Source organism: Rhinoraja longicauda, chromosome 2, assembly GCF_053455715.1.
Source record: "Rhinoraja longicauda isolate Sanriku21f chromosome 2, sRhiLon1.1, whole genome shotgun sequence".
NCBI classification, from domain to species: Eukaryota; Metazoa; Chordata; class Chondrichthyes; order Rajiformes; family Arhynchobatidae; genus Rhinoraja; species Rhinoraja longicauda.
In genome coordinates, this window is record NC_135954.1 from 1,114,519 (window position 1) to 1,132,570 (window position 18,052).

The 18,052-nt window shown below is 53.5% G+C and overlaps 1 protein-coding gene across 1 annotated transcript in view; it reads right to left on the minus strand.

Annotated features, from left to right (window-relative positions):
• The window catches only part of LOC144601589 (rab effector MyRIP-like), a 98,985-nt gene that overhangs the window by 18,896 nt on the left and 62,037 nt on the right, over nt 1–18,052 (minus strand). Inside the window, exons 11-16 of the mRNA XM_078413801.1 lie at nt 17,653–17,736; nt 14,910–15,158; nt 11,223–11,408; nt 6,567–6,728; nt 2,864–2,965; nt 2,331–2,391 (exon numbers count right to left, since the gene is read on the minus strand). Coding sequence (XP_078269927.1) covers nt 2,331–2,391; nt 2,864–2,965; nt 6,567–6,728; nt 11,223–11,408; nt 14,910–15,158; nt 17,653–17,736 — 844 coding nt within the window. The remainder of the gene's footprint in view (nt 1–2,330; nt 2,392–2,863; nt 2,966–6,566; nt 6,729–11,222; nt 11,409–14,909; nt 15,159–17,652; nt 17,737–18,052) is intronic.

An 18,052-nucleotide genomic window follows, 5' to 3' on the forward strand; every position in this document is an offset into this window, starting at 1 on the left:
CCTCCAGAACCTTCTGTGGCCAAGAATTCCACGAAAGAATTTCCTCCATATCTGCTTTCTAAAGGAATGTCCTTTAATTCTGTTCCCTCTGGTCCTAGACTCTCCCACTAGTAGAAACATCCTCTCCACATCCACTCTATCCAGGCCGCTCACTATTCTGTAAGTTTCAATGAGGTCCCCCCTCATCCTTCTAAACTCCAGTGAGTACAGGCCCAGTGCTGACAAACGCTCATCATATGTTAACCCACTCATTCCTGGGATCATTCTTGTAAACCTCCTCTGGACCCTCTCCAGAGCCAGCACATCCTTCCTCAGATATGGGGCCCAAAACTGCTCACAATATTCCAAGTGTGGCCTGACCAGAGCCTTATACAGCCTCAGCATTACACCCCTGTTTTTATCTAGATACTAAAACTCTCGTTTGTTTGTTTGTTTGTTCCTGAACTACAGCCAAAACGGTGCAGGATAGCGTGACAATTGTAGGCCCACCTTACTCACCGTCGTCCCTTTGGTGCTAATGGAACAAGTTTCATTGTAATCGGTGTGACAGCTATTCACATTTTAAAGTTTAAATCTATCTCCTAGGAGTGAAAGGAGGGAGGGGGTGGAGGGAGGAGGGGGGGGAGGGAGGGGGGGGGAGGGTGGGGGGGATAAGGGTGGTTGAGGGGGATGGAGTGGGGAGGGAGGGGAAGGGGGGAGGGGGGAGGTGGGAAGGGGGGAGGGGGAGGTGGGAAGGGGGGGAGGTGGGAAGGGGGGAAGGGGGGGAGGTGGGAAGGGGGGGAGGTGGGAAGGGGGGAAGGGGGGGAGGTGGGAAGGGGGGAAGGGGGGGAGGTGGGAAGGGGGGGAGGTGGGAAGGGGGGGAGGTGGGAAGGGGGGAAGGGGGGAAGGGGGGGAGGTGGGAAGGGGGGAGGGGGAGGTGGGAAGGGGGGGAGGTGGGAAGGGGGGAAGGGGGGGAGGTGGGAAGGGGGGAAGGGGAGGGGGTAGAGGGGAGGGGGCTGCACCAATGAGGAGAGGTTTGGGCACAACGGGTCCACTTGGTCTAGTATTCTATAATATTATCTGATTTGATTGGACAGCATGCAAAACAAAGCTTTTCACTGTACCTGGAACACGAGACAATACTGAGCCTGGAGCTAATACCCTGCTGTTCCCAGAAGTCCAGTGACAGGAGTACACGGCACGGTGGGGCAGCTCGGCACGGTGGGGCAGCTCGGCACGGTGGGGCAGCTCGGCACGGTGGGGCAGCTCGGCACGGCGGGGCAGCTCGGCACGGCGGGGCAGCTCGGCACGGCGGGGCAGCTCGGCACGGCGGTGCAGCTCGGCACGGCGGGGCAGCTCGGCACGGTGGGGCAGCTCGGCACGGTGGGGCAGCGGTAGAGCTGCTGCCTCACGGCGCCAGAGACCCGGGTTCCATCCCCACTACGGGTGCTGTCTGTACGGAGTTTGTACGTTCTCCCCGTGACCTGCGTGGGTTTTCTCCGGGTGCTCCGGTTTCCTCCCACAATCCAAAGACGTGTAGGTTTGTAGGTTAATTGGCTTGGTGTAAATGTGAATTGTCCCTAGTGTGTGTGTAGGATAGTGTTAGTGTGCGGGGATCGCTGGGCGGCGTGGTTTCGGTGGGCTGAAGGGCCTGTTTCCGTTCTGTGTCTCTAAACTAAACTGAAGGCCGGTTAGCGGGTGGTTTAGGCAGGAGGTGCAATAGACAATAGACAATAGGTGCAGGAGGAGGCCATTCGGCCCTTCGGGCCAGCACCGCAATTCATTGTGATCATGGCTGATCATCCACAATCAGTACCCCGTTCCTGCCTTCTCCCCATACCCCCTGACTCCGCTATCCTTAACAAATCGGAGGTATTTATTCCAAAAATGCTGGAGTAACTCAGCAGGTCAGGCAGCATCTCGGGAGAGAAGGAATGGGTGACGTTTCGGGTCGAGACCCTTCTTCAGTCTATCATTAAGAGCTTTATCCAGCTCTCTCTTGAAAGCATCCAGTGAATTGGCCTCCACTGCCTTCTGAGGCAGAGAATTCCACAAATTCACAACTCTCTGACTGAAAAGGTTTTTCCTCATCTCCGTTCTAAATGGTCTACCCCTTATTCTTAAACTGTGGCCCCTGGTTCTGGACTCCCCCAACATTGGGAACATGTTTCCTGCCTCTAGCGTGTCCAATCCCTTAATAATCCTATACGTTTCAATAAGATCCCCTCTCATCCTTCTAAATTCCAGTGTACACAAGCCCAGTCGCTCCAGTCTTTCAACATATGACAGTCCCGCCATCCCGGGGATGAGCCTCGTGTAGATGGGTGACTGTGGCTATACCGGGCGGGTACCTTGGATCGGCGGGGCAGGCAGCTTCCTCCTCTGGTGCCTTGAGGAATCAATGGTCTCGGCCTGCAACAAAACACAAGGGGACACACCCATCATCAACCCACCACTGACACAGGAGGTAGACACAGAGTGCTGGAGTAACTCAACGGGTCAGGCAGCATCTGTGGAGAACATGGATAGGTGACGTTTCACAGAGTGCTGGAGTAACTCAGCGGGTCAGGCAGCATCTCTGGAGAGAAGGAATGGGTGACATATTGGGTTGAGACCCTTCTTCAGACTGAGAGTCAGGAGAGGGGGAGGCACAGAGTTATGGAAGGGGAGGGTGTGAAAGGGACAGATCAAAGGGGATTCAGTTCAAAGAATATGTGGGATGGTTGATTATTGGCTGAGGGGAAGTTGGCAACGAGGCGTACAACCAGCGATATTAAATCAGGGGGACGGTGAAACTAGTGGGAGCGCGGGGGTGGGGCGGGACGGAGGGAGAGGGGAGAGGAGCGGTCACCTGCGGGAGGTCCAGCAGCAGATGGGGTCTCACCTTCACGTCCGGCAGGTTGCGTTTCTTTAGGAGTCGCCCGCAGGGAACCACGTTCAGCCCCGCTACGTTCAGCGCTGAGATCCTGCGCTCAATGTCCGACACCTGCAGCAAACGCAACAGTTCACGGGACGCTGGGCGCATTCGGGCATGCAGGCACGGAGAGACTAGGTGCAGGAGGAGGCCAATCGGCCCTTCGAGCCAGCACCGCCATTCAATGTGATCATGGCTGATCATCCACAATCAGTACTCCGTTCCTGCCTTCTCCCCATATCCCTTGATTCCACTAGCCCCTAGAGCTCTATCTAACTCTCTCTTAAATTCATCCAGTGATTTGGCCTCCACTGCCCTCTGTGGCAGAGAATTCCACACATTCACAACTCTCTGCGTGAAAAAGTTTTTTCTCACCTCAGTTTTAAATGGCCTCCCCTTTATTCTTAGACTGTGGCCCCTGGTTCTGGACTCCCCCAACATTGGGAACATTTTTCCTGCATCTAGCTTGGCCAGTCCTTTTACAATTTTATATGTCTCTATAAGATCCTCCCTCATCCTTCTAAACTCCAGTGAATACAAGCCCAGTCTTTCCAATCTTTCCTCATATGACAGTCCCGCCATCCCAGGGATTAACCTGGTGAACCTACGCTGCACTGCCTCAATGGCAAGGACGTCCTTCCTCAAATTAGGAGACCAAAACTGCACACAATACTCCAGGTGCGGTCTCACTAGGGCCCTGCAGAACTGCAGAAGGACCTCTTTACTCCTATACTCAAATCCTCTCGTTATGAAGGCCAACATGTCATTAGCTTGCCATTCGCATCCACTCTCTACACACAAGGGGCAATGTACTGAGGTAATGAAAACATTTTTTTGTTGCGTGCTAACCAGTCAGTGGTAAGACAATAACTAGTAGAGTGGATAAGGGAGAACCAGTCGATGTGTTGTATCTGGACTTTCAGAAGGCCTTTGACAAGGTCCCACATAGGAGATTGGTGTACAAACTTAAAGCACACGGTATTGAGGGTTCAGTGTTGAGGTGGATAGAAAATTGGTTGGCGGACAGGAAGCAAAGAGTAGGAATAAACGGGTCCTTTTCAGAATGGCAGGCAGTGACTAGTGGGGTACCGTAAGGCTCAGTGCTGGGACCCCAGTTATTTACAGTGTATATTAATGATTTGGACGAGGGAATTGAATGCAACATCTCTAAGTTTGCGGATGACACGAAGCTGGGTGGCAGTGTTAGCTGCGAGGAGGATGCTAGGAGGCTGCAGAGTGACTTGGATAGATTAGGCGAGTGGGCAAATGCATGGCAGATGCAATATAATGTGGATAAATGTGAGGTTATCCACTTTGGCGGCAAGAACAGGAAAGCAGAGTATTACCTGAATGGTGACCGATTGGGAGAAGGGGAGATGCAACGTGACCTGGGTGTCATGGTGCACCAGTCATTGAAAGCAAGCATGCAGGTGCAGCAGGCAGTGAAGAAAGCGAATGGTATGTTGGCATTCATAGCAAGAGGATTTGAGTTTAGGAGCAGGGAGGTTCTGCTGCAGTTGTACAGGGCCTTGGTGAGACCGCACCTGGAGTATTGTATGCAGTTTTGGTCTCCTAACCTGAGGAAAGACGTTCTTGCCTTAGAGGGAGTACAGAGAAGGTTCACCAGATTAATGCCTGGGATGGCGGGACTTGTATATGAGGAAAGACTGGATAGACTGGGCTTGTACTCGCTGGAATTTAGAAGACTGAGGGGGGATCTTATAGAAACAGATAAAATTCTTAAGGGGTTGGAGAGGCTAGATGCGGGAAGATTGTTCCCGATGTTGGGGGAGTCCAGAACCAGGGGTCACAGTTTAAGGATAAGGGGGAAGTCTTTTAGGACCGAGATGAGAAAACATTTCTTCACACAGAGAGTGGTGAGTCTGTGGAATTCTCTGCCACAGAAGGTAGTTGAGGCCAGTTCATTGGCTATATTTAAGAGGGAGTTAGATGTGGCCCTTGTGGCTAAAGGGACCAGGGGGTATGGAGAGAAGGCAGGTACAGGTTATTGAGCTGGATGATCAGCCATGATCATATTGAATGGTGGTGCAGGCTCGAAGGGCCGAATGGCCTACACCTGCACCTATTTTCTATGTTTCTATGTTTCTATGATTATAATCGAGGTATCTATAATAAACAGATACAGGATAAAGGGAATAACATTCAGTGCAAGTTATAGTCCAGTAAAGTCCGATTAAAGATAGTCCGAGGGTCTCCAATGAGGTGGATGGGAGGTCAGGACCGCTCTCTAGTTGGCGAGAGGAAATAGAGGCCAATTAACCTACAAACCTGCACGTCTTGGGAGTGTGGGAGGAAACCGGAGCACCCGGAGAAAACCCATGCAGGTCATGGGGAGAACGTACAAACTCCGTACAGACGGCACCCGTAGTCGGGGTGGAACCCGGGTCTCCGGCGCTGTGAGGCAGCAACTCTACCGCTGCGCCACCGTGCCGACATTAGGCATCCAGTAATTTTCATCCCTCGAAACTCCAGCGAATGGAGGCCCCGTGCAGTCAAACGCTCATCAGACGTGAACCCACGCATCTTTAGTGCCATTGGTGCGGCACAGTGGTGCAGTGGGTAGAGCTGCTGCCTCACGGCGCCAGAGACCCGGGTTCCATCCCCACTACGGGCGCTGTCTGTACGGAGTTTGTACGTTCTCCCTGTGACCTGCGTGGGTTTTCTCCAGGTGCTCCGGTTTCCTCCCACACTCCAAAGACGTGCAGGTTTGTAGGTGAATTGGTTTCTGTAAGTTATCGCTAGTTTGTAGAAGAGTGCTAGTGTGCGGGGATCGCTGGTCGGCGTGGACTCGGTGGGTGATGGGCCTAGTTCCCCACCTACCTGCAGCTTTGTAGGTTATTTGGCTTGGTATAAATGTATATTGCCCCCAGTGTGTAGGATAGTGTGAGTAGGGGTTGCCAACTATCTCACTCCCAAATACGGGACAAGGTGACGTCACCGCCCCACGTGCCTCACCCAGCTAGCGGCCACAAGCTCCCACTCCACCAATGGTGGCCACCCGGTCTGGGAGGCGGGTTGCTACGCAACCTCCGTTAGGTGGCGCCCAGGCCTCCGGACATAGACTGTCCAGACCTACAATGTCCGGGCCTACCGTGTCCGGGCCTACAGCGTCCGGGCCTACAATGTGCGGGACTACACTGTCCGGGCCTACCGTGTCCGGGCCTACAGCGTCCGGGCCTACAGTGTCGGGGCCTACAGTGTCCGGGCCTACAGTGTCCGGGCCTACAATGTGCGGGACCACACTGTCCGGGCCTACAGCGTCCCCCAGGCTGACAGTGTCTGGGCCTACAGCGTTCCCCGGGCCTACTGTGTCCGGGCCTGTACTGTCTGGGCCTGCAGTGTCCGGGCCTGCAGTGTCTGGGCCTACAGCGTCCGGGCCTACAGTGTCGGGGCCTACAGTGTCCGGGCCTGCAGTGTCCGGGCCTGCAGTGTCTGGGCCTACAGCGTCCGGGCCTACAATATTTGGGCCGACAGTGTCCGGGCCTACAGCGTCCCCCGGGCCTAATACGGGGCAAGGGGGTTCCCGTACGGGACAAACCAATTTAGCCCAAAATGTCCAGACTAACATGGGACATTGGCAGGCGTACGTGTGTGTGTGTGAGGAGCGCTGGTCGGCGTGGGCTCGGCGCGGGCTCGGCGTTTCCCCACCTACCTGCAGCTCCACCTGGTGCACCTGTGCTGCGGCCGTGGCCACCTGGTCCTCCAGGTCGGACAGCTTGGTCTCGGTGGTCAGGCTGTGGATACTCCGCGCACACTCCTCCAGCTCATTCAGCTGTCCCTCCAGCCCGTACACCGTGCCGGCCGTGATGTACACCTGTCCACACACACACGGTCACCATCGTCACACAGCAACACAGGAACACAGGTGCAGGAACACTCGACCCTTCGAGCCAGCATCACCATTCATTGTGATCATGGCTGATCATCCACAATCAGTAACCCGTGCCTGCCTTCTCCCCATATCCCTTGATTCCACTAGCCCCTAGAGCTCTATCTAACTCTCTTTTAAATCCATCCAGTGAATCGGCCTCCACTGCCCTCTGTGGCAGAGAATTCCACAAATTCACAACTCTCTGGGTGAAAAGGTTTCTTCTCACACCCTCTAGTCCTGGCAACATTCTCGTAAATCTTTTCCAAACCCTTTCAAGCTTGTGTGTGCCAAACATGATGCCAAAACCATCACCCCTCTCCCTGCACGTGATTCATATCCCTCCACTCCCTGCGTATCCATGTGCTTCTCCAAAAGTCTCTTAAACAACACTGTCGTATCTGCCTCCACCCCCACCCCTGGCAGTGCGTTCTCTCACTTCAGTTTTAAATGGCCTCCCCTTTATTCTTAGACTGTGGCCCCTGGTTCTGGACTCCCCCAACATTGGGAACATGTTTCCTGCATCTAACTTGTCCAGTCCTTTTATAATTTTATATGTCTCTATAAGATCCCCTCTCATCCTTCTAAACTCCAGTGAATACAAGCCTAGTCTTTCCAATCTTTCCTCATATGACAGTCCCACCATCCCGGGGATTAACCTGGTGAACGTACGCTGCACTGCCTCAATGGGCTAGAGATTCCGCCTGGAAATGGGCCCTGGTGCCCACCAGTTCGTGTCGACCCCCCGCCCCACCCATCAACACTGTCCCATGGCTGCCCAGACCATCACACAAACCAACCTCCCTCCCACTGACTCCATCTACACCTCACGCTGCCTCGGCAAGGCCAGCAGCATCATCAAGGACCAGTCTCATCCCGGCCACTCCCTCTTCTCCCCTCTCCCATCGGGCAAAAGGTACAGAAGTGTGAAAACGCACACCTCCAGATTCAGGGACAGTTTCTTCCCGGCTGTTATCAGGCAACTGAACCGTCCTCCATCAACCAGAGAGCAGTGCTGAACTACTATCTACCTCATTGGTGACCCACGGACTATCCTTGATCGGACTTTGCTGGCTTTACCTTGCACTAAACGTTATTCCCTTATCATGAAACACAAAATGCTGGAGTAACTCAGCGGGTCAGGCAGCATCCGTGGAGAACATGGATAGGTGACGTTTCACAGAGTACTGGAGTAACTCAGCGGGTCAGGCAGCATCTGTGGAGAACATGGATAGGTGACGTTTCACAGAGTACTGGAGTAACTCAGCGGGTCAGGCAGCATCTGTGGAAAGAAGGAATGGGTGACGTTTCGGGTGGAGACCCTTCTTCAGGCACCCAGCCTGCCCACACTCTCCCTGTAGCTCAGGCCCTCAAGTCCTAGTGACATGCTCGTAAATCCACTCCGCGCCATTTCCAACTTGACGCCATTCTTTCCCGTAAGGTGGTGGCTGGGACTGAAGGCAAGACTGTCCATTCACTCAGTGTTCCCTGGGCTGCTTGCAGATGGATCTGTTGTTGTCAGGTGGACCAGGAGTGATGGCTGTCCAACACTAATAATTGCCGCTTCACACCAGAGCACATGGCTGTGAAATTATTACGCTCACATTAAGGCTGTCCAATTACCCTGGTCACGACTGCCGACAACGTCACTGTCGGTGTGATTACTGGCATTGAGATTCCTCGCCCCTGCTCGCTCTGTTCTAATTATAGAACACAGACCAGCACAGGACAGAACAGGCCCTTTGGCCCACCATGTCATAGAGTCACAGAGCGAGACAGTATGGAGACAGGCCCTTCGGCCCAACTCGCCCACACTGGACACCAATGTGCAGGAACAAAACTGCAGATGCTGGTTTAAATCGAAGGTAGACACAAAGTGCTGGAGGAACTCAGCATCTGGGTCAGGCAGCCTCTGTGGAGAACATGGATAGGTGACGTTTCACAGAGTGCTGGAGTAACTCAGCAGGTCAGGCAGCATCTGTGGAGAACATGGATAGGTGACGTTTCACAGAGTGCTGGAGTAACTCAGCGGGTCAGGCAGCATCTGTGGAGAACATGGATAGGTGACGTTTTGGATCGAGACCCTTCTTCAGACTGACCCGTCTTGACCTGAAACATCGATAGCGGAGTCAGGGGGTATGGGGAGAAGGCAGGAACGGGGTACTGATTGAGAATTATCAGCCATGATCACATTGAATGGTGGTATTGGCTGGAAGGGCCGAATGGCCTCCTCCTGCACCTATTGTCTATTGTCATCAGTCTGAAGTAGGGTCTCGACCCGAACCGTCACACATTCCTTCTCTCCTGAGATGCTGCCCGACCCGCTGAGTTACTCCAGCATTTTGTGTCTACCAGCCAACAATAACCCAGCTACACTAGTCCCACCAGCCTGCCCTTGGTCCATATCCCTCCAAACCTGTCCTATCCATGTACCTGTCCAACTGTTTCTTAAACGATGCGACAGTCCCAGCCTCAACGACCTCCTCTGGCAGCTTGTTCCATACACCCACCACCCTCTGTGTGAAAAAGTTACCCCTCAGATTCCTATTAAATCTTTTCCCCTTCACCTTGAACCTGTGTCCTCTGGTCCTCGATTCCTCTACTCTGGGCAAGAGGCTCTGTGCGTCTACCTGATCTATTCAATAGTAGACACTAAACAATAGGTGCAGGAGGAGGCCATTTGGCCCTTCGAGCCAACACCGCCATTCTATGTGATCATGGCTGATCTTTCATAATCAGTAACCCATTCCTGCCTTCTCTCCATACCCCCTGACTCCGCTATCCTTAAGAGCTCTATCTAGCTCTCTCTTGAAAGCCTCCAGAGATTTGGTCTCCACAACCTTCTGAGGCAGAGAATTCCACAGATTCACAACTCGCTGACTGAAAGATTTTGTACACCTCTATAAATCTTCCCTCATCCTCCTGCGCTCCATGGAATAGAGTCCCAGCCTGCTCAACCTCTCCCTGTAGCTCACACCCTCTAGTCCTGGCAACATCCTCGTCAATCTTTTCCAAACCCTTTCAAGCTTGTGTGTGCCAAACACGATGCCAAAACCATCTCCCCTCAGCCTGCACGTGATCCATATCCCTCCACTCCCTGCGTATCCATGTGCCTGTCCAAAAGCCTCTTAAACACCGATGTTGTATCTGCCTCCACCCCCACCCCTGGCAGTGCGTTCTCTCACCTCAGTTTTAAATGGCCTCCCCTTTATTCTTAGACTGTGGCCCCTGGTTCTGGACTCCCCCAACATTGGGAACATTTTTCCTGTATCTAGCTTGTTCAGTCCTTTCATAATTTTATACATCTCTATAAGATCCCCTCTCATCCTTCTAAACTCCAGTGAATACAAGCCCAGTCTTTCCAATCTATTGTCCATCAGTCTATTGTCTTTCCATTCTATTATCTATTGTCTATTCTTTCCTCATACGACAGTCCCGCCATCCCAGGGATTAACCTGGTGAACCTACGCTGCACTGCCTCAATAGCAAGGATGTCCTTCCTCAAATTAGGAGACCAAAACTGTACACAATACTCCAGGTGTGGTCTTACCAGGGCCCTGTACAACTGCAGAAGAACCTCTTTGCTCCTGTACTCAAATTCTCTCGTAATGAAAGTCAACATACCATTAGCTTTCTTCACTGCCTGCTGTACCTGCACGCCAACTTTCAGTGACTGGTGTACAAGGACACCCAGGTCTCGCTGCACTTCCCCCTTACCTAACCTGACACCATTGAGATAATAATCTGCCTCCTTGTTTTTGCCGCCAAAGTGGATAACCTCACATTAATCTATATTATACTGCATCTGCCACGCATCTGCCCACTCACTCAACCTGTCCAGGTCACCCTGACTTTCCTCTACTCTCTTTCCCTTTAACTCCATCCTTGTCTTTCCAATTTGTCTCCCCCCACCCCCATTATTTACTTTAAACCCACCCGTGTAGCAATAGACAATAGACAATAGGTGCAGGAGGAGGCCATTCGGCCCTTCGAGCCAGCACCGCCATTCAATGTGATCATGGCTGATCATTCTCAATCAGTACCCCGTTCCTGCCTTCTCCCCATACCCCCTGACTCCGCTATCCTTAAGAGCTCTATCTAGCTCTCTCTTGAAAGCCTCCAGAGAATTGGCCTCCACTGCCTTCTGAGGCAGAGAATTCCACAGATTCACAACTCTCTGACTGAAAAAGTTTTTCCTCATCTCCGTTCTAAATGGCCTACCCCTTATTCTTAAACTGTGGCCCCTGGTTCTGGACTCCCCCAACATTGGGAACATGTTTCCTGCCTCCAACGTGTCCAACTCCTTAATGATCTTATACGTTTCAATAAGATCTCCTCTCACCCTTCTAAATTCCAGTGTATACAAGCCCAATCGCTCCAGTCTTTCAACGTATGACAGTCCCGCGGTTGAGTGCTGGGCTATTGGTAGGTGGTGCTTACGTTCTCCTCCAGCTTGGAGAGGTGGGCCTGGAGTGTCAGCGCCTCCTTCTCCGTCGGCCCTTTCCCAGGGGCGGGGTCCGTGGGAGAGTGGCCTTCCTGCGTGGCCCCTTCGATCAGCTCCTCAGTGGCCCCCAGCACCTTCAGTGCCTCCGTGGTGATGCTGCACAGAGAGATGGCCGAGTACTTCTGCCCAGACCCAAGAGAGAGAGAGAGAGAGAGAGAGAGAGAGAGAGAGAGAGAGAGAGAGAGAGCTGTGAGAGCAGAGAAGCAACATGGCGGCACGTCACACGTTCACCAGGCACACGCTGATACACAGAACACACACAACTCAGCGGGTCAGGCAGCATCTGTGGAGAACATGGATAGGTGACGTTTCACAGAGTGCTGGAGTAACTCAGCGGGTCAGGCAGCATCTGTGGAGAACATGGATAGGTGACGTTTCACAGAGTGCTGGAGTAACTCAGCGGGTCAGGCAGCATCTGTGGAGAACATGGATAGGTGACGTTTCACAGAGTGCTGGAGTAACTTAATATCTTTTTAACTAACAAATATCTTAAACAAATGCACTTGATTAGTAAGCGTGTTTCTTGATTAGCGCGGGTGTCAGGGGTAACGAGGAGAAGGCAGGAGAATGGTGTTAGGAGGGAGAGATAGATCAGCCACGAATGAATGGCGGGATAGACTGGATGGGCGGAATGGCCTAATTCTGCTCCTATCACATGACCTTCTGAACTGCCTGCCGTTACCTCTGGGTTATTGGTATACAGAGGGGAGTGATGTTCTCTCCAACAACCTACTTTAGTTTAGTTTAGAGATAGAGCACGGAAACAGGCCCTTCGGCCCATCGTGCCCGCGCCGACCAGCGATCCCCGCACACTAACACTATCCTACACACACTAGGGACAATTTACAATTTTCATTAAAACCAATTAATCTACAATCCTTTGGAGTGAGGGAGGAAACCGGAGCACCCGGAGAAAACCCACGCAGGTCACGGGGAGAACGTGCAAACTCCGTACAGACAGCACCCGTAGTCGGGATGGAACCCGGGTCTCTGGCGCTGTGAGGCAGCAGCTCTACCCGCTGCACCACCGTGCTGATGGTGAGGTATGATGATGTCCCCAAAAACTTACTCGGGACTGTCATAAGAGGAAAGATTGGAAAGACTGGGCTTGTATTCACTGGAGTTTAGAAGGATGAGAGGGGATCTTATAGAGACGTATACAATTATAAAAGGACTGGACAAGCTAGATACAGGAAAAATGTTCCCGATGTTGGGGGAGTCTAGAACCAGGGGCCACAGTCTAAGAATAAGGGGGAGGCCATTTAGAACGGAGATGAGGAAAAACCTTTTCACCCAGAGAGTTGTGAATCTGTGGAATTCTCTGCCTCAGAAGGCAGTGGAGGCCAATTCTCTGGATGCTTTCAAGAGAGAGTTAGATAGAGCTCTTAATGATAGTGGAGTCAGGGGGTATGGGGAGAAGGCAGGAACGGGGTACTGATTGTGGATGATCAGCCATGAGCTCAGTGAATGGCGGTGCTGGCTCGAAGGGCCGAATGGCCTCCTCCTGCACCTATTGTCTATTGAGATGCTCTGACCCAGTCTTCTGGCCATGACAATCTGGCCCTTGTCAAAGTCGCTCAGGTCTTTACTCCTGCCCATTTCTCCTGCATCCAACACATCAACTTCAAGTAACTCAGCAGGTCAGGCAGCATCTCGGGAGAGAAGGAATGGGTGACGTTTCAGGTCGAGACCCTTCTTCAGTCTGAAGAAGGGTCTCGACCCAAAATGTCACCCATTCCTTCTCTCCCGAGATGCTGCCTGACCTGCTGAGTTACTCCAGCATTTTGTGAATAAATCGATTTGTACCAGCATCTGCAGTTATTTTCTTACACGTCAACTTCAAGAACTGACTGTTCACTTGCTGCCTAATATATCCCACCCCTTGACTGATGCCATTGTAACAAGGCGATGCTGGCTCAAAGGGCCAAATAGCCTCCTCCTGCACCTATCTTCTATGTTTCTATAACCAATGTTATTCACTTCGCCTGTCAGTGGTCACAATGTTTTGGCTGATCGATGTATCTCTGCCTTAAAACCATCCTCTGAGCTGAAACTGGAGGCTAACGCGCTAACTAACTACTCCAACGTAATCGATGATCCTCAGCGATGTTTCTCTCAACCCTCAGCTGATTGAGTGGAGAGTGGTGCTTGAAAGGTTCTTGTGTTTGGTGCCTTTGTTTGGGTAGCTGGTTTAGTGTTGACGTGACACAGATCCCAATGATTCGCCACTCACCCCTCTCCACCCGAATTTCCATCCTTAACTGTGATTAATTCTCCGTTCAATTAATTACTCATTTGTCAAAAGAAAAAATCTTTAACTTGCAAACAGACTCCAAACAAAGCATACGTGTCGTGCTAGTTGAAGGGATTGATGGAGAAAGTACTGACTGTGGGGATGGGGGGGTGGGTAAAGCTGATGTACAATGTGCATCAGATACTCTGCAACTTTCCACAGACATTAACCCATTTCCAGTGCTCACACAGCTGATTAGATTTTCCATTTAACACCTTTCAAGAACAAAGATTGAGCAGGATGTGTTAAGCCAGCGGGCGGCACGGTGGTGCAGCGGGTAGAGCTGCTGCCTCACAGCGCCGGAGACCCAGGTTCCATCCCGACCACGGGCGCTGTCTGTACGGAGTTTGCACGTTCTCCCCGTGACCTGCGTGGGTTTTCTCCGGGCGCTCCGGTTTCCTCCCACACTCCAAAGACGTTCAGGTTTGTAGGTTAATTGGTTAATTTCGGTAAAATGTTCAGTTTAGTTTAGAGATACAGCACAGAAACAGGCCCTTCGGCCCACCGGGTCCGCGCCGACCAGCGATCCCCGCACACTAACACTATCCTACACACACACTAGGGACAATTTTTTTAAACATTTACCAAGCCAATTAACCTACAAACCCGCACGTCTTTGGAGTGTGGGAGGTCGGTGGACAAAACCCACGCAGGTCACGGGGAGAACGTACAAACTCCGTATAGACAGCACCCGTAGTGGGGATGGAACCTGGGTCTCCGGCGCTGCATTCGCTGTAAGGCAGCAACTCTACCGCTGCGCCACCGTGCCACACAAATGTTCCTAGTGTGAGAGAGCGCTGGTGTGCGGGGATCGCTGGGCGGCACGGACTCAGAGGGCCGAAGGGCCTGTTTCCGCGCTGTGTCTCTAAACTAAACCAGTAATATGAACCTGAGGAGCTACTTTATCCACACAGAGAGTGGTGGGTGTAGGGTCGGTGTAGAGTGGTGGGTGTAGGGAAAGAGCTGCCAGAGGAGGTCGTTCAGGGACTGTCACAACATTTAAAAGGCACGGTTTGGAGAGAGATTAACTAAATGGGATTATTCCAGTTTGCCAAGTCTGAAGAAGGGTCTCGACCCAATACATCACTCCTGCCTTCTCTCTAGAACGGGTCAGGCAGCATCTGTGGAGAACATGGAGATAAGAAGGGTTCCGACCAAACGTCACCTATCCATGTTCTCCACAGATGCTGCCTGACCCGCTGAGTTACTCCAGCACTCTGTGAAACGTCACCTATCCATGTTCTCCACAGATGCTGCCTGACCCGCTGAGTTACTCCAGCTTGTGTCCATCCTTGGTGTAAAGCAGCGTCTGCAGTTGCTGATGACTTACTCTGACAAGTTCATCGTGAATGTGCTTCTGGTCTTCGTCACAAGACGAGGTGTCCTGGGCCCCCTCAGTTGACTCGAGCTCCAGGTCCTCCCCAGACGACGACTCTCTGTCGCTCAGCTTGGTGACCAGTCGAACCATCCGTGACTTCAGCAGCTTCTCCACCTGGTCCACCTCGGTCTTGGACAGCGAGGCTCTCCGTGCCACGTCCTCTCCCGTCTCCCGGCCCTCGTCCCTGCCGACAGGCGACTCCTTCAACACAAGGCAACACCATTAACAACCTCCACTAACACTGCCCGCAATCAACCTCTACATAAGTCTGCAGTCACAGGAGCAGAATCAGGCCATTCAGCCCATCAAGTCTGCTCCTCCATCCAATCATGGCTGATCTATCTCTCCCTCCTAACCCCATTCCCCTGCCTTCTCCCCATAACCCCTGACACCCGCACTGATCATGAATATAAACACAAGATGCTGGAGTAACTCAGTGGGTCAGGCAGCATCTCAGGAGAGAAGGAAGGGGTGTTGTTTAGGGTCTCGACCCGAGATGTCACCCATTCCTTCTCTCCCGTGATGCTGCCTGACCCGCTGACTTACTCCAGCATCTTGTGTCTACCGTCCATTTAGACCAGCATCTGCAGTTTTTTTCCCTTCCTAATCAAGAATCTATCTATCTCTGCCTTAAATATATCCACTGACTTGTGGCCTCCACAGCCGTCTGTGGCAAAGAATCCCACAGATTCACCACCCTCTGACTAAAGAAATTCCTCCTCATCACCTTCACTAATGGAACGTCCTTTAATTCTGAGGCTGTGCCCTCTGGTCCTAGACTCTCCCACTAGTGGAACCATCCTCTCCACATCCACTCTATCCAGGCCGCTCACTATTCTGTACGTTTCAATGAGGTCCCCCCTCATCCTTCTAAACTCCAGCGAGTACAGGCCCAGTGCTGACAAACGCTCATCATAGGTTAACCCTCCGCCAGCAGTCTCTCGGTAAGCCGGGCTCGGTGGACTGACCACCCTGACATCGTGTGGACCACAACAAACATGTGGACAGGACAGTCGGTGCTGGTGAAGATGGAATGGAGGCTGGAGTTTAGAAGGATGAGAGGGGACCTTATAGAGACGTATAAAATTATAAAAGGACTGGACAAGCTGGATGCAGGAAAAATGTTCCCAATGTTGGGGGAGTCCAGAACCAGGGGCCACAGTCTAAGAATAAAGGGGAGGCCATTTAAAACTGAGATGAGAAGAAACTTTTCCACCCAGAGAGTTGTGAATTTGTGGAATTCTCTGCCACAGAGGGCAGTGGAGGCCAATTCACTGGATGGATTTAAAAGAGAGTTAGATAGAGCTCTAGGAGCTAGTGGAATCAAGGGATATGGGGAGAAGGCAGGCACGGGTTACTGATTGTGGATGATCAGCCATGATCACAATGAATGGCGGTGCTGGCTCGAAGGGCCGAATGGACTCCTCCTGCACCTATTTTCTGTGGAGGCAGCAGCAGAAGGAGAAGGTTGGTACGTGAGCAGGGTGAGATGAGGAGGGCGATGGGTGGCCAAGGGAGGAGATGAAGACTTCCCCCACTGGCCGGAAGTGAGAAGAGGAAGGATGTTGATGGTGGACATGGTCCATGGAAGGTCCTGGGCCATGTACACCTGCTCCAGCTGGGTGGACAATAGGGTTGCCAACTATCTCACTCCCAAATAAGGGACAAAAGGTGACATCACTGCCCCGCGCCCCACGTGGCCCTCACCCAGCCAGCGGCCACGTGCTCCTGCTCCACCAACGGTGGCCGCCCGTGCCGGGAGCCGAGTTGCTACACAACCTCCGTTAGGCGGTGCCCAGGCCTCTGGGCCTACACATTCCTTGCCTACAGCGTCCAGGCCTACACCGTCCGGGCCTACACCGTCCGGGCCTACACTGTCCGGGACTACACTGTCCGGGCCTACACCGTCCGGGCCTACACCGTCCGGGCCTGCAGTGTCCAGGCCTACAGTGTCCGGGCCTACACTGTCCGTGCCTATAGTGTCCGGGCCTACACCGTCCGGGCCTACAGTGTCCGGGAATACAGTGTCCGGGACTACACTGTCCGGGCCTACACCGTCCGGGCCTACAGCGTCCGGGCCTACACTGTCCGTGCCTATAGTGTCCGGGCCTACACCGTCTGGGCCTACACCGTCCGGGCCTACAGTGTCCGGGAATACAGTGTCCGGGCCTACACTGTCCGGGCCTACACTGTCCGGGCCTACACCGTCCGGGCCTACAGCGTCCGGGCCTACACCGTCCGGGCCTACAGTGTCCGGGAATACAGTGTCCGGGCCTACACTGTCCGGGCCTACACTGTCCAGGCCTACACCGTCCGGGCCTACAGCGTCCGGGCCTACACTGTCCGGGCCTACAGTGTCCGGGCCTACAGTGTCCGGGCCTACACTGTCCGTGCCTATAGTGTCCGGGCCTACACCGTCCGGGCCTACAGTGTCCGGGCCTACAGTGTCCGGGCCTACAGTGTCCGGGCCTACACTGTGCAGGCCTACAGTGTCCGGGCCTACAGTGTCCGGGCCTACAGCGCCCACCGCATGGGACAAGGGCGGTCCCATACGGGACAAACCAATTTAGCCCAAAATACGGGATGTCCCGGCTAATACGGGACAGTTGGCAACCCTAGTGGACAATGGTGTTGGCAGCTGGACAGTGTGGCTTTGCCTTGGCCCCAGGTGTGTGGAGGTGAGGGTGGTGTTTACCTCTTGGTTCCAGGAGCCCAGGCTGATCCTCCGCTCCAGCCGCGACAGGCTGTGCTCCATAACCAGCATGCACCTGCTCAGCTCCTTCAGGGGAACATAACAGCGTGAGTAACAGAGACACACAGCTACCCCCACCCGCCCGCCCGCCCGCCCCCCCCCCCACCACTCCCCCCGCCCACCCCCCCACCACTCCCCCCACCCACCCCCCCACCACTCCCCCCACCCGCCCCCCCACCACTCCCCCCACCCGCCCCCCCACCACTCCCCCCACCCGCCCCCCCACCACTCCCCCCACCCGCCCCCCCACCACTCCCCCCACCCGCCCCCCCACCACTCCCCCCACCCGCCCCCCCACCACTCCCCCCGCCCACCCCCCCACCACTCCCCCCGCCCACCCCCC